Genomic DNA, 23356 nt, shown 5'->3' with positions numbered 1-23356 from the left:
CATGTTGAGCACCACTTGGAGGAAGCACTGAGGGTAGCAAGGGCACAAAATGTACTCTGGGTGGGGGACTTCAATGTCCATCACCAAGAGTGGCTCGGTAGCACCACTACTGACCGAGCTGGCCGAGTCCTGAAGGACATAGCTGCCAGACTGAGCCTACGGCAGGTGGTGAGCGAACTAACACGAGGGAAAAACCTACTTAACCTCGTCCTCACCAATCTACTTGTCACAGAGGCATCTGTCCATGACAGTATTGGTAGGAGTGACCACCGCACAGTCCTTGTGGAGACGAAGTCCCGTCTTCGCACTGAGGACACCATCCAACGTGTTGTGTGGCACTACCACCGTGCTAAATGGGATAGATTCAGAATAAATCTAGCAGCTCAAAACTGGGCATCCATGAGGCGCTGTGGGCCATCAGTAGCAGCAGAATTGTATTCCAGCACAATCTGTAACCTCATGGCCCGACATATTCTTCACTCCACCATTACCAACAAGCCAGGAGTGTAGAAGAGCATGCCAGGAGCAGCACCAGGCGTACCTAAAAATGAGGTGCCAACCTGGTGAAGCTACAACTCAGGACTACATGCATGCTAAACAGTGGAAGCAACATGCTGGAGACAGAGCTAAGCGATTCCACAACCAATGGATCAGATCAAAGCTCTGCAGTCCTGCCACATCCAGTCGTGAATGGTGGTGGACAATTAAACAACTAATGGGAGGAGGAGGGTCTGTAAACATCCCTATCCTCAATGATGGCGGAGTCCAGCATGTGAGTGCAAAAGACAAGGCTGAAGCGTTTGCAACCACCTTCAGCCAGAAGTGCCGAGTGGATGATCCATCTCGGCCTCCTCCCGATATCCCCACCATCACAGAAGCCAGTCTTCAGCCAATTCGATTCACTCCACGTGATATCAAGAAACGGCTGAGTGCACTGGATACAGCAAAGGCTATGGGCCCCGACAGCATCCCGGCTGTAGTGCTGAAGACTTGTGCTCCAGAACTAGATGCGCCTCTAGCCAAGCTGTTCCAGTACAGCTACAACACTGGCATCTACCCGACAATGTGGAAAATTGCCCAGGTATGTCCTGTCCACAAAAAGCAGGACAAATCCAATCCGGCCAATTACCGCCCCATCAGTCTACTCTCAAACATCAGCAAAGTGATGGAAGGTGTCGTCGACAGTGCTATCAAGCGGCACTTACTCACCAATAACCTGCTCACCGATGCTCAGTTTGGGTTCCGCCAGGACCACTCGGCTCCAGACCTCATTACAGCCTTGGTCCAAACATGGACAAAAGAGCTGAATTCCAGAGGTGAGGTGAGAGTGACTGCCCTTGACATCAAGGCAGCATTTGACAGAGTGTGGCACCAAGGAGCCCTAGTAAAATTGAAGTCAATGGGAATCAGGAGGAAAACTCTCCAGTGGCTGGAGTCATACCTAGCACAAAGGAAGATGGTAGTGGTTGTTGGAGGCCAATCATCTCAGCCACAGGACATTGCTGCAGGAGTTCCTCAGGGCAGTGTCCTCGGCCCAACCATCTTCAGCTGTTTCATCAATGACCTTCCCTCCATCATCAGGTCAGAAATTGGGATGTTCGCCGATGACTGCACAGTGTTCAGTTCCATTCGCAACCCCTCAAATAATGAAGCAGTCCGAGCCCGCATGCAGCAAGACTTGGACAACAACCAGGCTTGGGCTCATAAGTGGCAAGTAACATTCGCGCCAGACAAGTGTCAGGCAATGACCATCTCCAACAAGAGAGAGTCTAACCACCTCCCCTTGACATTCAACGGCATTACAATCACTGAATCCCCCACCATCAACATCCTGGGGGTCACCATTGACCAGAAACTTAACTGGACCAGCCATATAAATACTGTGGCTACGAGAGCAGGTCAGAGGCTGGGTATTCTGTGGCAAGTGACTCACCTCCAGTCTCCCGAAACCCTTTCCACCATCTACAAGGCACAAGTCAGGAGTGTGATGGAATACTCTCCACTTGCCTGGATGAGTGCAGCTCCAACAACACTCAAGAAGCTCGACACCATCCAGGACAAAGCAGCCCGCTTCATTGGCACCCCATCCACCACCCTAAACATTCACTCCCTTCACCACCGGCGCACTGTGGCTGCAGTGTGCACCATCCACAGGATGCACTGCAGCAACTCGCCAAGGCTTCTTCAACAGCACCTCCCAAACCCGCGACCTCTACCACCTGGAAGGACAAGAGCAGCAGGTACATGGGAGCAACACCATCTGCACGTTCCCCTCCAAGTCACACACCATCCCGACTTGGAAATATATCGCCGTTCCTTCATTGTCGCTGGGTCAAAATCCTGGAACTCCCTTCCTAACAGCACTGTGGGAGAACCTTCACCACACGGACTGCAGCGGTTCAAGAAGGCGGCTCACCACCACCTTCTCAAGGGCAATTCGGGATGGGCAATAAATGCCGGCCTCGCCAGCGACGCCCACATCCCATGAACGAATCTTTTATAAAATGGACTTGCGTTTTCTATCTGGCGATCTGCTGCTGTAACCGGAGCATGCTTTGACTTTTTTACTGAAGCTGAACATTGCTGATTGTTTTGCAGATTTATCCTTGATAACTGCTGATGTCTTTCTTGACCAGCATAGTGTATCATTGTTATATTTAACACAAATTAAATATCCTTCAATTCTTCCTTTCCCACGGAAGAGCTGTTTTTTTTTCTCAAATGTTTCCATTAGTTTTGTATTTTTTGCTGTGAATTGTTTCAACCCCCTCCCTGAGTTGAAGCTCCTTATTGTGATGAGGAGGCAGTGAATGAACTTTGCTTGCTGGGGAGCTGATGGGGTCAACTCTTTATCGTGACTTATTTCGGGTTCAGCTCAGAGTGGAAATGTTCATTAATGATGATGGTGAAGTTGTTGATCCACTGCATTCCTCACCTGCTTTGACAGGTGATTTTATCTGTTGCATCCTAATATTAAGTTTGTAAAACATTTGATATTTCTGTGTGCCTCGAACTGCATTGAATCTTTGTGTTGACAGGTTGCTACAGGTGTGCTGTGGATGACTATTATGATGACAACTTGCAGTCGTGCGTGGCCTGTGGTAAGTAACTGAATTCTACTCTAAAATCACCGTGTATGCCTGTTTCCCTCAGGAAGCAGATTAAAGTGTGAGAAAGTGTGAGCAGCTGAGCCTTACAGATCAGAAACGTCCCAAGTTTGATGCCTGCTGAGTTCGCTTGTTCCAGTTCGGGTGATCGAGGAGTGCAATAATTGGCCTTCATGATCCTAGGTTGGTGAAGGGAAAATCGATCAGGATTTTGGTTCCTCATCACTATCTACAATTCCAGTCGGAAAACTGTACACGAGCCTGTTCGGCGAGCTCGATCAAGCTCGGCTGCAGGTAAATAACCTGCCAACACTCACTGCCTCGACCCATGCACACTAATTGTCAGCTTTTGGACTTCTCATTGTTTCAATCCAAGGGTCAATCCAAGGGTCATTATCCAGCATTTCACAAGAAAAAAATAAGATCTGTTGGAAGGCGGATCGGAGGCAGTCAGAAGCAATCATCTAGAATTTACATTCTCCCCCGGATGGTTGTGCAGAAAATTGAGGTAAAAGGTTTTAACATGAGCTGATGGTTTCTGAGTCACAGTTAAAACAGCGAAAACAGTTTGAGATATACCATTCAAAGTCAGTCTCAGATATACCATTCAAAGTCAGTCTCAGATATACCATACAAAGAGGGTTCTATAACAAGGGGGCATAGATTCAAGACAAAAGGTGGGAGGTTGAGAGGGGATTTGAGAAAGAACTTTTTCACCCAGAGGGTGGTTGGAGTCTGGAACTCACTGCCTGAAAGGGTTGTGGAGGCAGGAACCCTCACAACATTCAAGAAGCATTTGGATGAGCACTTGAAATGCCATAGCATACAAGGCTACGGACCAAATGCTGGAATATGGGATTAGATTAGACTGGGCTTGATGGCCAGCGCGGACACGATGGGCCGAAGGGCCTCTATCCGTGCTGTATAACTCTATGACTCTATACCATACAGAGTCAGTCTCAGATATACCATTCAAAGTCAGTCTCAGATATACCATACAAAGTCAGTCTCAGATATACCATTCACAGTCAGTCTCAGATATACCATTCACAGTCAGTCTCAGATATACCATACAGAGTCAGTCTCAGATATACCATTCACAGTCAGTCTCAGATATACCATTCACAGTCAGTCTCAGATATACCATTCACAGTCAGTCTCAGATATACCATACAGAGTCAGTCTCAGATATACCATACAGAGTCAGTCTCAGATATACCATACAGAGTCAGTCTCAGATATGCCATACAAAGTCAGTCTCAGATATACCATTCACAGTCAGTCTCAGATATACCATACAGACTCAGTCTCAGATATACCATTCAAAGCCAGTCTCAGATATACCATACAGAGTCAGTCTCAGATATACCATTCAGAGTCAGTCTCAGATATACCATTCACAGTCAGTCTCAGATATACCATTCAGAGTCAGTCTCAGATATACCATACAGAGTCAGTCTCAGATATACCATTCACAGTCAGTCTCAGATGTACCATTCACAGTCAGTCTCAGATATACCATACAGAGTCAGTCTCAGATATACCATACAGAGTCAGTCTCAGATATACCATACAGAGTCAGTCTCAGATATACCATACAGAGTCAGTCTCAGATATACCATTCACAGTCAGTCTCAGATATACCATACAGAGTCAGTCTCAGATATACCATACAGAGTCAGTCTCAGATATACCATTCACAGTCAGTCTCAGATATACCATACAGACTCAGTCTCAGATATACCATTCAAAGCCAGTCTCAGATATACCATACAGAGTCAGTCTCAGATATACCATTCAGAGTCAGTCTCAGATATACCATTCAAAGCCAGTCTCAGATATACCATACAGAGTCAGTCTCAGATATACCATTCAGAGTCAGTCTCAGATATACCATACAGAGTCAGTCTCAGATATACCATTCACAGTCAGTTTCAGATATACCATTCAGAGTCAGTCTCAGATATACCATACAGAGTCAGTCTCAGATATACCATTCACAGTCAGTCTCAGATATACCATACAGAGTCAGTCTCAGATATACCATACAGAGTCAGTCTCAGATATACCATTCACAGTCAGTCTCAGATATACCATACAGACTCAGTCTCAGATATACCATTCAAAGCCAGTCTCAGATATACCATACAGAGTCAGTCTCAGATATACCATTCAGAGTCAGTCTCAGATATACCATTCAAAGCCAGTCTCAGATATACCATACAGAGTCAGTCTCAGATATACCATTCAGAGTCAGTCTCAGATATACCATACAGAGTCAGTCTCAGATATACCATTCACAGTCAGTTTCAGATATACCATTCAGAGTCAGTCTCAGATATACCATACAGAGTCAGTCTCAGATATACCATTCACAGTCAGTCTCAGATATACCATTCACAGTCAGTCTCAGATATACCATACAGAGTCAGTCTCAGATATACCATACAGAGTCAGTCTCAGATATACAATTCAAAGTCAGTCTCAGATATACCACACAGAGTCAGTCTCAGATATACCATACAGATTCAGTCTCAGATATACCATTCAAAGTCAGTCTCAGATATACCATACAGAGTCAGTCTCAGATATACCACACAGAGTCAGTCTCAGATATACCATACAGATTCAGTCTCAGATATACCATTCAAAGTCAGTCTCAGATATACCATACAGATTCAGTCTCAGATATACCATTCAGAGTCAGTCTCAGATATACCATTCACAGTCAGTCTCAGATATACCATACAGAGTCAGTCTCAGATATACCATTCAAAGTCAGTCTCAGATATACCATACAGATTCAGTCTCAGATATACCATTCAAAGTCAGTCTCAGATATACCATACAGATTCAGTCTCAGATATACCATTCAGAGTCAGTCTCAGATATACCATTCAAAGTCAGTCTCAGATATACCATACAGATTCAGTCTCAGATATACCATTCAAAGTCAGTCTCAGATATACCATACAGAGTCAGTCTCAGATATACCATTCAAAGTCAGTCTCAGATATACCATACAGAGTCAGTCTCAGATATACCATTCAAAGTCAGTCTCAGATATACCATACAGAGTCAGTCTCAGATATACCATTCAAAGTCAGTCTCAGATATACCATACAGAGTCAGTCTCAGATATACCATACAGAGTCAGTCTCAGATATACCATACAGAGTCAGTCTCAGATATACCATTCAGAGTCAGTCTCAGATATACCATTCAAAGTCAGTCTCAGATATACCATTCAGAGTCAGTCTCAGATATACCATACAGAGTCAGTCTCAGATATACCATTCAGAGTCAGTCTCAGATATACCATACAGAGTCAGTCTCAGATATACCATTCAGAGTCAGTCTCAGATATACCATTCAAAGTCAGTCTCAGATATACCATTCAGAGTCAGTCTCAGATATACCATTCAGAGTCAGTCTCAGATATACCATACAGAGTAAGTCTCAGATATACCATTCAAAGTCAGCCTCAGATATGCCTTTCAGAGTCAGTCTCAGATAAACCATTCAGAGTCAGTCTCAGATATACCATACAGAGTCAGTCTCAGATATACCATACAGAGTCAGTCTCAGATATACCATTCACAGTCAGTTTCAGATATACCATTCAGAGTCAGTCTCAGATATACCATACAGAGTCAGTCTCAGATATACCATTCACAGTCAGTCTCAGATATGCCATTCACAGTCAGTCTCAGATATACCATACAGAGTCAGTCTCAGATATACCATACAGAGTCAGTCTCAGATATACAATTCAAAGTCAGTCTCAGTTATACCACACAGAGTCAGTCTCAGATATACCATACAGATTCAGTCTCAGATATACCATTCAAAGTCAGTCTCAGATATACCATACAGAGTCAGTCTCAGATATACCACACAGATTCAGTCTCAGATATACCATTCAAAGTCAGTCTCAGATATACCATACAGATTCAGTCTCAGATATACCATTCAGAGTCAGTCTCAGATATACCATTCACAGTCAGTCTCAGATATACCATACAGAGTCAGTCTCAGATATACCATTCAAAGTCAGTCTCAGATATACCATACAGATTCAGTCTCAGATATACCATTCAAAGTCAGTCTCAGATATACCATACAGATTCAGTCTCAGATATACCATTCAGAGTCAGTCTCAGATATACCATTCAAAGTCAGTCTCAGATATACCATACAGATTCAGTCTCAGATATACCATTCAAAGTCAGTCTCAGATATACCATACAGAGTCAGTCTCAGATATACCATTCAAAGTCAGTCTCAGATATACCATACAGAGTCAGTCTCAGATATACCATTCAAAGTCAGTCTCAGATATACCATACAGAGTCAGTCTCAGATATACCATACAGAGTCAGTCTCAGATATACCATACAGAGTCAGTCTCAGATATACCATTCAGAGTCAGTCTCAGATATACCATTCAAAGTCAGTCTCAGATATACCATTCAGAGTCAGTCTCAGATATACCATACAGAGTCAGTCTCAGATATACCATTCAGAGTCAGTCTCAGATATACCATACAGAGTCAGTCTCAGATATACCATTCAGAGTCAGTCTCAGATATACCATTCAAAGTCAGTCTCAGATATACCATTCAGAGTCAGTCTCAGATATACCATTCAGAGTCAGTCTCAGATATACCATACAGAGTAAGTCTCAGATATACCATTCAAAGTCAGCCTCAGATATGCCTTTCAGAGTCAGTCTCAGATATACCATTCAGAGTCAGTCTCAGATATACCATACAGAGTCAGTCTCAGATATACCATACAGAGTCAGTCTCAGATATACCATTCAAAGTCAGTCTCAGATATACCATTCAAAGTCAGTCTCAGATATACCATACAGAGTCAGTCTCAGATATACCATTCAAAGTCAGTCTCAGATATACCATTCACAGTCAGCCTCAGATATACCATACAGATTCAGTCTCAGATATACCTTTCAGAGTCAGTCTCAGATATACCATTCAGAGTCAGTCTCAGATATACCATACAGAGTAAGTCTCAGATATACCATTCAAAGTCAGCCTCAGATATACCATTCAAAGTCAGTCTCAGATATACCATTCAGAGTCAGTCTCAGATATACCATTCAGAGTCAGTCTCAGATATACCATTCAGAGTCAGTCTCAGATATACCATACAGAGTCAGTCTCAGATATACCATAGAGTCAGTCTCAGATATACCATTCAGAGTCAGTCTCAGATATACCATACAGAGTCAGTCTCAGATATACCATTCAAAGTCAGCCTCAGATATACCATTCAAAGTCAGCCTCAGATATGCCTTTCAGAGTCAGTCTCAGATATACCATACAGAGTCACCTTTAGATATACCAGTCATAGTCAGCCTCAGATATACATATCAAAGTCAATCTCAGAAATACCATTGAAAGTCAGCCTCAGATATACCACGAATGTCAGCCTTCGATGTTATTCAAAGTCAGTCTCAGATATACCATTCCATTTCAGTTTCAAATATACCATTGAAAGTCAGCCGCAGAAATATAACTCAAAGTCAGTCTCAGATATACCATTCAAAGTCAGTCTCAGATGTACCTTTCAAAGTCATAATCAGATATACTACACAGAGTCAGTCTCAGATGTACCATTCAGAGTCAATCTCAGATATACATTGCAGAGTCAGTCTCTGATATACAATTCAAAGTCAGTCTAGATACCTTTCAGAGGATAGACTGAAACAAAGAACATTGGAGTCTGTGTCTATCGTAATTATATTTGATCGTCAGCCATTCACAGGTTATCAATTATTACAATCTGTGTCAAGTGCTTTGAATGAACCATAGTTGCTGGGAGCTAACTCTTCATCGAACCAGCTATCAGTGACACTACTAGATAGAATAACCCCAGTAACTTCACATTCAATAGGCCTTAGCAGATTATACCATCTTTTATTGACAAAATCCACCTGCAGATGTATTTCATGTCTTTGTCATACCAGGCCATTATGTATATTCTCTGCAATTTTCAGGAACAACTAGTAGTACGCCACTTTCACCCTGTGAGCAGCAAGACAGAAACTGCTAAACAATCTATCGTCGACAGAGTAACTTCATCTTTGTCACAACTTTACTTAGCTGCTTCTTTGAGATTTTGAGCATTCGTCATTGCAGTTGCAGAATTGCCACAGTTTAGAAATAAAGTAGAGTAGAGTTGGGGACATATTGAGGTTATGAATAAAGTAGGGAGCTGGGTTGGGGAGGTATTGAGTTTATAAATAAAGTAGTGAGCTGGGTTGGGGAGATATTGAGATTATAAATAAAGTAGTGAGCTGGGTTGGGGGTGTATTGAGATTATAAATAAAGTAGGGAGCTGGGTTGGGGAGGTATTGAGATTATAAATAAAGTAGTGAGCTGGGTTGGGGAGGTATTGAGGTTATAAATAAAGTAGTGAGCTGGGTTGGGGGTGTATTGAGATTATAAATAAAGTAGGGAGCTGGGTTGGGGAGGTATTGAGATTATAAATAAAGTAGGGAGCTGGGTTGGGGAGATATTGAGATTATGAATAAAGTAGTGAGCTGGGTTGGGGACGTATTGAGTTTATAAATAAAGTAGGGAGCTGGGTTGGGGAGATATTGAGGTTATAAATAAAGTAGTGAGCTGGGTTGGGGAGGTATTGAGTTTATAAATAAAGTAGGGAGCTGGGTTGGGGAGGTATTGAGATTATAAATAAAGTAGGGAGCTGGGTTGGGGAGGTATTGATTTTATAAATAAAGTAGTGAGCTGGGTTGGGGAGATATTGAGGTTATAAATAAAGTAGGGAGCTGGGTTGGAGAGGTATTGAGATTATAAATAAAGTAGGGATCTTGGTTGTGGAGATATTGAGATTATAAATAAAGTAGTGAGCTGGGTTGGGGACGTATTGAGATTATAAATAAAGTAGTGAGCTGGGTTGGGGAGGTATTGAGATTATAAATAAAGTAGGGAGCTGGGTTGGGGAGGTATTGAGATTATAAATAAAGTAGTGAGCTGGGTTGCGGAGGTATTGAGATTATAAATAAAGCAGTGAGCTGTGTTGGGGAGGTATTGAGATTATAAATAAAGTAGTGAGCTGGGTTGGGGAGGTATTGAGTTTATAAATAAAGTAGGGAGCTGGGTTGGGGAGGTATTGAGATTATAAATAAAGTAGGGAGCTGGGTTGGGGAGGTATTGATTTTATAAATAAAGTAGTGAGCTGGGTTGGGGAGATATTGAGGTTATAAATAAAGTAGGGAGCTGGGTTGGAGAGGTATTGAGATTATAAATAAAGTAGGGATCTTGGTTGTGGAGATATTGAGATTATAAATAAAGTAGTGAGCTGGGTTGGGGACGTATTGAGATTATAAATAAAGTAGTGAGCTGGGTTGGGGAGGTATTGAGATTATGAATAAAGTAGTGAGCTGTGTTGGGGGTGTATTGAGATTATAAATAAAGTAGGGAGCTGGGTTGGGGGTGTATTGAGATTATAAATAAAGTAGGGAGCTGGGTTGGGGAGGTATTGAGTTTATAAATAAAGTAGTGAGCTGGGTTGGGGAGATATTGAGATTATAAATAAAGTAGTGAGCTGGGTTGGGGAGGTATTGAGATTATAAATAAAGTAGGGAGCTGGGTTGGGGGTGTATTGAGATTATAAATAAAGTAGGGAGCTGGGTTGGGGAGGTATTGAGTTTATAAATAAAGTAGAGAGCTGGGTTGGGGAGATATTGAGATTATAAATAAAGTAGGGAGCTGGGTTGGGGAGATATTGAGATTATAAATAAAGTAGGGAGCTGGGTTGGGGAGGTATTGAGATTATAAATAAAGTAGGGAGCTGGTTTGGGGGTGTATTGAGATTATAAATAAAGTAGTGAGCTGGGTTGGGGAGGTATAGAGTTTATAAATAAAGTAGGGAGCTGGGTTGGGGAGGTATTGAGGTTATAAATAAAGTAGTGAGCTGGGTTGGGGAGGTATTGAGATTATAAATAAAGTAGGGAGCTGGGTTGGAGAGGTATTGAGATTATAAATAAAGTAGGGATCTTGGTTGTGGAGATATTGAGATTATAAATAAAGTAGTGAGCTGGGTTGGGGACGTATTGAGATTATAAATAAAGTAGTGAGCTGGGTTGGGGAGGTATTGAGATTATGAATAAAGTAGTGAGCTGTGTTGGGGGTGTATTGAGATTATAAATAAAGTAGGGAGCTGGGTTGGGGGTGTATTGAGATTATAAATAAAGTAGGGAGCTGGGTTGGGGAGGTATTGAGTTTATAAATAAAGTAGTGAGCTGGGTTGGGGAGATATTGAGATTATAAATAAAGTAGTGAGCTGGGTTGGGGAGGTATTGAGATTATAAATAAAGTAGGGAGCTGGGTTGGGGGTGTATTGAGATTATAAATAAAGTAGGGAGCTGGGTTGGGGAGGTATTGAGTTTATAAATAAAGTAGAGAGCTGGGTTGGGGAGATATTGAGATTATAAATAAAGTAGGGAGCTGGGTTGGGGAGATATTGAGATTATAAATAAAGTAGGGAGCTGGGTTGGGGAGATATTGAGATTATAAATAAAGTAGGGAGCTGGGTTGGGGAGATATTGAGATTATAAATAAAGTAGGGAGCTGGGTTGGGGAGGTATTGAGATTATAAATAAAGTAGGGAGCTGGGTTGGGGGTGTATTGAGATTATAAATAAAGTAGTGAGCTGGGTTGGGGAGGTATAGAGTTTATAAATAAAGTGGGGAGCTGGGTTGGGGAGGTATTGAGATTATAAATAAAGTAGTGAGCTGGGTTGGGGAGGGATTGATTTTATAAATAAAGTAGTGAGCTGGGTTGGGGAGATATTGAGTTTATAAATAAAGTAGTGAGCTGGGTTGGGGGTGTATTGAGTTTATAAATAAAGTAGTGAGCTGGGTTGGGGAGGTATTGAGTTTATAAATAAAGTAGTGAGCTGGGTTGGGGAGGTATTGATTTTATAAATAAAGTAGTGAGCTGGGTTGGGGAGATATTGAGTTTATAAATAAAGTAGTGAGCTGGGTTGGGGGTGTATTGAGATTATAAATAAAGTAGGGAGCTGGGTTGGGGAGGTATTGAGATTATAAATAAAGTAGGGAGCTGGGTTGGGGAGGTATTGAGATTATAAATAAAGTAGGGAGCTGGGTTGGGGAGATATTGAGTTTATAAATAAAGTAGTGAGCTGGGTTGGGGAGGTATTGAGTTTATAAATAAAGTAGTGAGCTGGGTTGGGGAGGTATTGAGATTATAAATAAAGTAGGGAGCTGGGTTGGGGAGGTATTGAGTTTATAAATAAAGTAGTGAGCTGGGTTGGGGAGATATTGAGTTTATAAATAAAGTAGTGAGCTGGGTTGGGGAGATATTGAGGTTATAAATAAAGTAGTGAGCTGGGTTGGGGAGGTATTGAGATTATAAATAAAGTAGTGAGCTGGGTTGGGGAGATATTGAGGTTATAAATAAAGTAGTGAGCTGGGTTGGGGAGGTATTGAGATTATAAATAAAGTAGGGAGCTGGGTTGGGGAGGTATTGAGATTATAAATAAAGTAGTGAGCTGGGTTGTGGAGATATTGAGATTATAAATAAAGTAGTGAGCTGGGTTGGGGAGGTATTGAGTTTATAAATAAAGTAGTGAGCTGGGTTGGGTAGGTATTGAGTTTATAAATAAAGTAGGGAGCTGGGTTGGGGACGTATTGAGTTTATAAATAAAGTAGTGAGCTGGGTTGGGGAGGTATTGAGTTTATAAATAAAGTAGGGAGCTGGGTTGGGGAGGTATTGCGATTATAAATAAAGTAGGGAGCTGGGTTGGGGACGTATTGAGTTTATAAATAAAGTAGTGAGCTGGGTTGGGGGTGTATTGAGATTATAAATAAAGTAGTGAGCTGGGTTGGGGAGGTATTGAGATTATAAATAAAGTAGGGAGCTGGGTTGGGGACGTATTGAGTTTATAAATAAAGTAGGGAGCTGGGTTGGGGAGGTATTGAGATTATAAATAAAGTAGGGAGCTGGGTTGGGGAGGTATTGAGATTATAAATAAAGTAGTGAGCTGGGTTGGGGAGGTATTGAGGTTATGAATAAAGTAGAGAGCTGGGTTGGGGAGGTCTTGAGATTATAAATAGGAACATAGCAACAGGAGTAGGCCATTCAGCCCCTCATGCCTGCTCTGCCATTTGATATGATCATGGCTGATCTGTGATCTAACTGCATATACCTTTGGCCCATATCCCTTAATACCTTTGGTTGCCAAAAAGCTATCTATCTCACATTTAAATTTAGCAATTGAGCTCGTATCAATTGCCATTTGCGGAAGAGAGTTCCAAACTTCTACAACCCTTTCTGTGTAGAAATGTTTTCTAATCTCACTTCTGAAAGGTCTGGCTCTAATTTTTAGACTGTGCCCCCTACTCCTAGAATCCCCAACCAGCGGAAATAGTTTCTCTCTATCCACCCTATCTGTTCCCCTTAATATCTTATAATCTTCGATCAGATCACCCCTTAACCTTCGAAACTCTAGAGAATACAACCCCAATTTGTGTAATCTCTCCTCGTAACTTAACCCTTGAAGTCCGGGTATCATTCAAGTAAACCTACGCTGCACTCCCTCCAAGGCCAATATGTCCTTCCGAAGGTGCGGTGCCTAGAACTGCTCACAGTACTCCAGGTGCAGTCTAACCAGGGTTTTGTATAGCTGCAGCATAACTTCTGCCCCGTTGTACTCCAGTCCTCTAGATATAAAGGCCAGCATTCTATTTGCCTTCTTGATTATTTTCTGCACCTTTTCATGACACTTCAATGATCTATGTACCTGAACCCCGAAGTCCCTTTGGACATCCACTGTTTTTAACTTTTTACCATTTAGAAAGTACACTGTTCTATCCATTTTTGATCCAAAGTGGATGACCTCACATTTGTCCACATTGAATTCCATTTGCCACAGTTTTGCCCATTCACCTAATCCATCAATATCGCTTTGTAATTTTATGTTTTCATCTTCACTGCTTACAATGCCACCAATCTTTGTGTCATCGGCAAACATAGATATGAGACTTTCTATGCCTTCATCTAAGTCGTTAATAAATATTGTGAATAATTGAGGCCCCAAGACAGATCCCTGCAGGACTCCACTGGTCACATCCTGCCAATGTGAGCACCTACCCATTATCCCTACTCTCTGTCGTCTTTTGCTCAGCCAACTTCCTAACCAAGTCCGTACTTTTCCCTCGATTCCATGGGCTTCTATCTTAACTAACAGTCTCTTATGTGGGACCTTATCAAATGCCTTCTGGAAGTCCATATAAATAACATCCATTGACATTCCCCTGTCCACTACTTTAGTCACTTGATTTCAAAAATTTACACTGAGATTCCGATGTTTCGGATTTTCCTACAGTGTGCTTCTGTGATGTGTAATATGGACTGTTGACTTGTTTTGTGTTAGCTGCAGTGCTCAGCTATATTCTGTAGCTTTGAAAGCTATTTCCTCACATGAGCACAGTGGAGGGCCCTTCGTATCTGTGGAGCCATTTTAGAGCGGGGAAATGTGAGGAGAGGTGTAAAGAATCAGTAATAGCTGACTGTAATATATTACAAACCCCAGGGTAGAGGCAGCACAAAACCCATTGCCCCCACCAGGCCTGTTCCTGCAAACCACGCTTCATGTACTTTAAAGGTTGTTTTTAATCATTGTAGCGTGGAATGATTTTATTTTGAGCACAACAAAACCCTTTTATTACAGGTTCAAAAGTGCAGTAAAGGCCAGAATTTACTGTTGGTGACAATAGCAGGTGAACATTTAACATGCCAGCTTGACATTTCTGTGACTGCTATTCCAAAGCACCAGAAAATGCACCTCAAAAAGGTGCCAAATGCCAAAACTTTCCGGGGAAAGTGGCCGTGTCCCCAATCTCCCTCTTCGGTGTTGAGCTTGATTCAGTGGTCGCACTCTCATCTCCAAATCAAAAGTTCAAGTCCAGGTCTTCAGCACATCATCTAGACTGACACTCCAGTGCAGTACTGAGGGAATGCTGCACTGTTGGAGGTGCCGTCTTTCAGATCAGATGTTCACCAGAAGCCCCTCTCAGGTGGATGTAAGAAAGCAGGGAGTTTTCTCCGTGTCCTGGCTAGCATCTATCCCTCAAACGTATTATTAAAAGACAGTTTATTTGGTTATCTACCTCATCGCTGTTTGTGGGACCTTGCTGTGCACAGATTGACTGCTGCATTTCCTTACTTTACCAAATTGACTCCATTTTAGAAGTATGTCATTGACTGTGAAGCACTTTGGGATGTTCTGATATTGTGAAAGGCACTATATAAATGCCAATTCTCTTTATTTAGTATAAATCTCATGGCTTCAGCACTCATTCCTCCCTTCAGCCACTTCTAAATCCACTTCCATAAAAGTAATGGATTGCCTGGAGCTTCGATTATAACAAGCTTATATATCATTGCACTTTCAGTCCAATTCCTTGTCTTCGCGTGTCGTAAGGCTTTATTCGTTCATTCAGGACAGCTTTCGAATTGTCAACTTTTTGGGGGCCATGTCAGCTTTTTGGAAGCATTTGGTCAGCTCCTGTGGGTTATCTAGTTTTGCTTACACATGAGGAATGGGCAATTGAGAAAGGACCTTCTGCCACCCATGAAACCATCTCCAGCAAGGAGTCAGGGCAATGGGAAAGGAAGGATGGCAGTGGAGAACATTGGCAAAAAAAAACAAGCTCGGAAAAAATCTGGGCAAAATAAAATCGAGAAAGAGTTATCACCAGGCCTGCTCTCTCGGGCCAGCTGGCAGCCACCTTAAAAAACCATGCAGACAGAGACCTGGCCATAGGCGAGCACCCCCCCAGCCCTACCTCCTCCCAAGCACGCACACACTATTGTGCGCGCACACACACACACACACACACATGTGCAGGAGATGTAGGAAGTCCAGTGGGAAGAAAAAAAGTGAGAAGAAATTAAGTCCTTAAAAAAAAATACAAAATTAAAACACTTCAGCTTCAAGAAGACCCCTGAGGACTGAGCACATTGTTGAAGATACCATCATTCAGATACGATCTTAAACCATGGCCTTGTTTGCATGGAGCCTAAACATTCCATGGTACTGTTGAAAGAAGAGTGTGGGATGTTGTCCGGGAGTCCCGACCAACATTCCTCCCACAACCAAAGCACAAAAGAAAAGACAGGGGCTGGGAATTTCCTCGGAGCAGCTCCCGCTCCGCCATTATAACTTTGACTCAACTGCAGTGGGAACTCCTTTTACACCCGTAGACGGGGTTTCGACCGCACTGCCAGTGAAATTACAGCAGCAAAGCTGGAGCAGCTCTGAGGAAATAGCTGTTCATTTATCTCATTGCTGTTTACAAAATGGCTGCTACATTTGTCTGGATAACGACAGTCACATGTGAAGTGTTTTGCTATGTTTCTGAGAGAAATGATAAAGCAATATAAATACAAACAGTAAATATTCTTAAAATGAAAAAATGACATTTAGACACCACATAAAGCGTTTTATAATTAAGAATATTATACTCACTCTTTCAACCTTTCTTGCAGATGCAGATTACTTATGAACATACGTGACCCAAAACGGTAAGTGTCTCAGTTCTTGAATTCCTGCAGCTTCCAATTCTTTGGAATTCCTTCAATAAGATCTCTGTCCGTAAACAGCAGACTCTAGTGGTTGTTCATTATCTGTATCTCAGACGTCCTTCCTTTGGTTTCTCATTTACTCTGATTTAAGCAGCAGAATAATTCACAATAAAAGTAAAGCCCCGAATTGTGCGGATGGGGTGGGGGAGACGGGGAGCAAGCCTCCATGCCTTATTGGCCTGAGCCCCCCCCACCCCATTTTAACTGCTTGTCTTTATTAACATTTGAAGGACAGGTTGCCCTGCAGAATTGGGCAGTTCGCCCACATGACCCACACAATTTCTGCCGCGTTCCCCAACTGTATATAAATGGGGATGCACCCTTAAAGCAATGATGCAACCCCTGCTTGCATTTTTCACTCAGAACTGTGGAACACTTGCTGGCTGCAGAGATGAGCTGAAGGGCTCCCACCCCCACCCCACCCCACCCCACCCCGCTTACCTGATCGCTCCCCAGAGGCCCTCTTCTCCAGCACACACAGGTGCAGCCCCAAGGCCACTGTCAGGCAAGGCTCGATACAATTGAACCATAACTTCCGTTATGTGAAAGATTGTAATATCATTTATTATGTTAAGGGTTGTAATATCATTCATTATGTGAAGGATTGTAACATCATTCATTATGTTAAGGGTTGTAATATCATTCATTAGGTTAAGGATTGTAATATACAATATGTTAAGGGTTGTAATATCATTCATTAGGTTAAGGGTTGTAATATCATTCATTATGTGAAGGATTGTAATATCATTCATTATGTGAAGGATTGTAATATCATTCATTATGTTAAGGGTTGTAATATCATTCATTAGGTTAAGGATTGTAATATACAATATGTTAAGGGTTGTAATATCATTCATTATGTTAAGGATTGTAATATCATTCATTAGGTTAAGGGTTGTAATATCATTCATTATGTTAAGGATTGTAATATCATTCATTAGGTTAAGGGTTGTAATATCATTCATTAGGTTAAGGGTTGTAATATAATTCATTATGTTAAGGGTTGTGATATCATTCATTGTGTTAAGGGTTGTAATATCATTCATTATGTGAAGGATTGTAATATCATTCTTTATGTTGATGATTGCAATATCATTCATTATGTTGAGGGTTGTAATGTCATTATGTGAAGGGTTGTAATGTCATTCATTATGTTGATGATTGGAATATCATCCAATATGTTAAGGATTGTAACATCATCCATTATGTTAAGGGTTGTACTATCATGGGCACAGGTTAAAAGTGAGGAAGTTAGGCATAAGAAGGGAGGCAGGAACCTTTTTATCCCAAGTATGATACAGTTGTAGACTATGTTACCAGGACTTGGAAATATATCGCCGTTCCTTCATCGTCGCTGGGTCAAAATCCTGCAACTCCCTTCCTAACAGCACTGTGGGAGAACCTTCACCACACGGACTGCAACGGTTCAAGAAGGCGGCTCACCACCACCTTCTCAAGGGCAATTAGGGATGGGCAATAAATGCCGGCCTCGCCAGCGACGCCCACATCCCGTGAACGAATAAAAAAAAAAGTTCAAAACAATTAGAAGCATTTCTGGAGAGGGAGAGAAGTTGAGAGGGGCGAAGTGGGATTGAGGGAAATGATCAGAAAGGGATAAATGGCACATGCTGAGAAGGCAGGTTGGTGGGTTAAGGGATTGAGAGCTCCCACTCGCCGTGTGTCCTTGCTCTCAGGTTTGTTGGTGCCAGCTGTATGGGAGTGTGAGGCCACTTACCGCACTCCCAGTTCCTGGGAAGCCTGAAGCAATCGCTGACAACCAGCTGTGCAGCTCAGTTGACGACTGAGCTCTCCCTGGAGAATAAGCTGAATGTAACAGGTATGGTTTATGCTGAGGTGACTATAGTCACAGTAAAAGATGCAGACATGTCTTGTGAACATTCTCCTGTTTTCCTTTCAGAATGCGACAAGAATACGCTCTAGAATATACCACAGTCAACCAGAACTGGTTGTAGTTACTGTTTATGATGTGTGACCAGTTACTAGTTACTATTAGCCAGTGAGACAGTTTCTTCAGAAAGTTCAGCATCCAGCATTCCGAAGAAAGAAGACTGAATTTCGGAACTGGGCCAGATTATTTCTGATGTTTTCATTGTCAGGTCTACATTTAGCATCGCTGAGAGTGTCGTCTTTGTCCGTTTATTCACTGTGACTTTAACAAATTTGAAAATAAAACTTGGATTTTTACAAGATTGACCTGACGATGGCTCCAGACTGCACAAGGGGGTCACATCTGAACATGGTTTTTCTGTAATATGTGCCGGTAAATCTTTATTTCTGTTGTTACTGAATGGAGGGCGATTCAGAATAAACTGTGGAAATATCCATTTGTGTTATGTTACTTAATTAAAAGGCCAATTGAAGGGGCCAAATGAATTAACCAAGCTGACAAGTATCCAGAACAACTCATTTTGTTTTCTGTAAAGCTGCACTTTAACCACAGTGAATTACTGAAAAGTCCAGGCTACTTGATGATATACTCCACCTAATGTTTATTGGCATGTAGAGTACAAAATTTATCTATTTTCTTTGGCTGCCCAAATTTTTAAAATTAATTTCACTGGAAGTTGAAGCAGAATTATCTGCTACTTTTTTTTATTCTCTCATGGGATGTGGGCGTCGCTGGCGAGGCCGGCATTTATTGCCCATCCCTAATTGCCCTTGAGAAGGTGGTGGTGAGCCGCCTTCTTGAACTGCTGCAGTCCTTGTGGTGAAGGTTCTCCCACAGTGCTGTTAGGAAGGGAGTTCCAGGATTTTGACCCAGCGACGATGAAGGAACAGCGATATATTTCCAAGTCGGGATGGTGTGTGACTTGGAGGGGAACGTGCAGGTGGTGTTGTTCCCATGTGCCTGCTGCTCTTGTCCTTCTAAGTGGTAGAGGTCGCGGGTTTGGGAGGTGCTGTCGAAGAAGCCTTGGCGAGTTGCTGCAGTGTATCCTGTGGATGGTACACACTGCAGCCACAATGCGCCGGTGGTGAAGGGAGTGAATGTTTAGGGTGGCGGATGGGGTGCCAATCAAGCGGGCTGCTTTGTCCTGGATGGTGTTGAGCTTCTTGAGTGTTGTTGGATCTGCACTCATCCAGGCAAGTGGAGAGTATTCCATCACACTCCTGACTTGTGCCTTGTCGATGGTGGAAAGGCTTTGGGGACTCAGGAGGTGAGTCATTCGCTGCAGAATACCCAGCCTCTGACCTGGTCTCGTAGCCACAGTATTTATATGGCTGGTTCAGTTAAGTTTCTGGTCAATGGTGACCCTCCAGGATGTTGATGGTGGGGGATTCGGCGATGGTAATACCATTGAATGTCAAGGGGAGGTGGTTAGACTCTCTTTTGTTGGAGATGGTCATTGCCTGGCACTTGTCTGGCGCGAATGTTACTTGCCACTTATCAGCCCAAGCCTGGATGTTGTCCAGGTCTTGCTGCATGCGGGCACGGACTGCTTCATTATCTGAGGGGTTGCGAATGGAACTGAACACTGTGCAATCATCAGCGAATATCCCCATTTCTGACCTTATGATGGAGGGAAGGTCATTGATGAAGCAGCTGAAGATGGTTGGGCCTAGGACACTGCCCTGAAGAACTCCTGCAGCAATGTCCTGGGGCTGAGATGATTGGTCTCCAACAACCACTACCATCTTCCTTTGTGCGAAGTATGACTCCAGCAACTGGAGAGTTTTTCCCCTGATTCCCATTGACTTCAATTTTACTAGGGCTCCTTGGTGCCACACTCGGTCAAATGCTGCCTTGATGTCAAGGGCAGTCACGCTCACCTCACCTCTGGAATTCAGCTCTTTTATCCATGTTTGGACCAAGGCTGTAATGAGATCAGGAGCCAAGTGGTCCTGGCGGAACCCAAACTGAGCATCGGTGAGCAGGTTATTGGGAAATAAGTGCCGCTTGATAGCACTGTCGACGATACCTTCCATCACTTCGCTAATGATTGAGAGTAGACTGATGGGACGGTAAGTGGCCGGATTGGATTTGTCCTGCTTTTTGTGGACAGGACATACCTGGTCAATTTTTGCACATTGTCGGGTAGATGCCAGTGTTGTAGCTTGTCTGGAACAGTTTGGCTAAGGGCGTATCTAGTTCTGGAGCACAAGTCTTCAGCACTACATCCGGGATGTTGTCGGGGCCCATAGCCTTTGCTGTATCCAGTGCACTCAGCCGTTTCTTGATATCACGTGGAGTGAATCGAATTGGCTGAAGACTGGCTTCTGTGACAGTGGGGATATCGGGAGGAGGCTGAGATGGATCATCTTCTCGGCACTTCTGGCTGAAGATGCAAACGCTTCAGCCTTGTCGTTTGCCCTCACATGCTGGAATCTGCCATCATTGAGGATGGGGATGTTCATGGAACCTCCTACTCCCGTTAGTTGATTAATTGTCCACCACCGTTCACGACTGGATGTGGCAGGACTGCAGAACTTTGATCTGATCCATTGGTTGTGGAATCGCTGAGCTCTGTCTAAATCATGTTGCTTCCGCTGTTGAGCATGCATATAGTCATGTGTTGTAGCTTCACCAGGTTGGCACCTCATTTTTCAGTACGCCTGGTGCTGCTCCTGGTTTGCTCTTCTACACTCTTCATCATCCAGTCCATTAACACACGACATCATCCAGTCCATTAACACACTGCATCATCCAGTCCATTAACACACGACATCATCCAGTCCATTAACACACGACATCATCCAGTCCATTAACACACGACATCATCCAGTCCATTAACACACGGCATCATCCAGTCCATTAACACACGACATCATCCAGTCCATTAACACACTGCATCATCCAGTCCATTAACACACGACATCATCCAGTCCATTAACACACGACATCATCCAGTCCATTAACACACAACATCATCCAGTCCATTAACACACGACATCATCCAGTCCATTAACACACGACATCATCCAGTCCATTAACACACGACATCATCCAGTCCATTAACACACTGCATCATCCAGTCCATTAACACACGACATCATCCAGTCCATTAACACACGACATCATCCAGTCCATTAACACACGACATCATCCAGTCCATTAACACACGACATCATCCAGTCCATTAACACACTGCATCATCCAGTCCATTAACACACGACATCATCCAGTCCATTAACACACGACATCATCCAGTCCATTAACACACGACATCATCCAGTCCATTAACACACGACATCATCCAGTCCATTAACACACGACATCATCCAGTCCATTAACACACTGCATCATCCAGTCTATTAACACACGACATCATCCAGTCCATTAACACACGGCATCATCCAGTCCATTAACACACGGCATCATCCAGTCCATTAACACACGACATCATCCAGTCCATTAACACACAACATCATCCAGTCCATTAACACACGACATCATCCAGTCCATTAACACACGACATCATCCAGTCCATTAACACACGACATCATCCAGTCCATTAACACACGACATCATCCAGTCCATTAACAAACTACATCATCCAGTCCATTAACACACTGCATCATCCAGTCCATTAACACACGACATCATCCAGTCCATTAACACACGACATCATCCAGTCCATTAACACACGACATCATCCAGTCCATTAACACACGACATCATCCAGTCCATTAACACACGACATCATCCAGTCCATTAACACACGACATCATCCAGTCCATTAACACACGGAATCATCCAGTCCATTAACACACTGCATCATCCAGTCCATTAACACACGACATCATCCAGTCCATTAACACACTGCATCATCCAGTCCATTAACACTCGACATCATCCAGTCCATTAACACACTGCATCATCCAGTCCATTAACACACGACATCATCCAGTCCATTAACACACGACATCATCCAGTCCATTAACACACGACATCATCCAGTCCATTAACACTCGACATCATCCAGTCCATTAACACACGACATCATCCAGTCCATGAACACACGACATCATCCAGTCCATTAACACACGACATCATCCAGTCCATTAACACACTGCATCATCCAGTCCATTAACACACGGCATCATCCAGTCCAATAACACACGACATCATCCAGTCCATTAACACACGACATCATCCAGTCCATTAACACACTGCATCATCCAGTCCATTAACACACGGCATCATCCATTCCATTAACACACTGCATCATCCAGTCCATTAACACACTGCATCATCCAGTCCATTAACACACGACATCATCCAGTCCATTAACACACGACATCATCCAGTCCATTAACACACGACATCATCCAGTCCATTAACACACGACATCATCCAGTCCATTAACACACGGCATCATCCAGTCCATTAACACACTGCATCATCCAGTCCATTAACACACTGCATCATCCAGTCCATTAACACACGAGATCATCCAGTCCATTAACACACGACATCATCCAGTCCATTAACACACGACATCATCCAGTCCATTAACACACGACAACATCCAGTCCATTAACACACTGCATCATCCAGTCCATTAACACACTGCATCATCCAGTCCATTAACACACTGCATCATCCAGTCCATTAACACACGACATCATCCA

The 23356-nt window shown here is 42.9% G+C and overlaps 1 protein-coding gene across 1 annotated transcript in view; it reads left to right on the top strand.

Annotated features, from left to right (window-relative positions):
• The window catches only part of LOC137328116 (mucin-6-like), a 553886-nt gene extending 534810 nt beyond the window's left edge, over positions 1 to 19076 (top strand). Inside the window, exons 32-34 of the mRNA XM_067994296.1 lie at positions 3039 to 3101; positions 16670 to 16705; positions 18684 to 19076. Coding sequence (XP_067850397.1) covers positions 3039 to 3101; positions 16670 to 16686 — 80 coding nt within the window. The 3' untranslated portion in view covers positions 16687 to 16705; positions 18684 to 19076. The remainder of the gene's footprint in view (positions 1 to 3038; positions 3102 to 16669; positions 16706 to 18683) is intronic.
• The last annotated feature ends 4280 nt before the right edge of the window (positions 19077 to 23356 follow it).

This window comes from Heptranchias perlo, chromosome 12, assembly GCF_035084215.1.
Source record: "Heptranchias perlo isolate sHepPer1 chromosome 12, sHepPer1.hap1, whole genome shotgun sequence".
Lineage (NCBI taxonomy): Eukaryota > Metazoa > Chordata > Chondrichthyes > Hexanchiformes > Hexanchidae > Heptranchias > Heptranchias perlo.
Note: the sequence above shows the minus strand (reverse complement) of the source record. Positions and strands in the feature narration are given on the sequence as shown.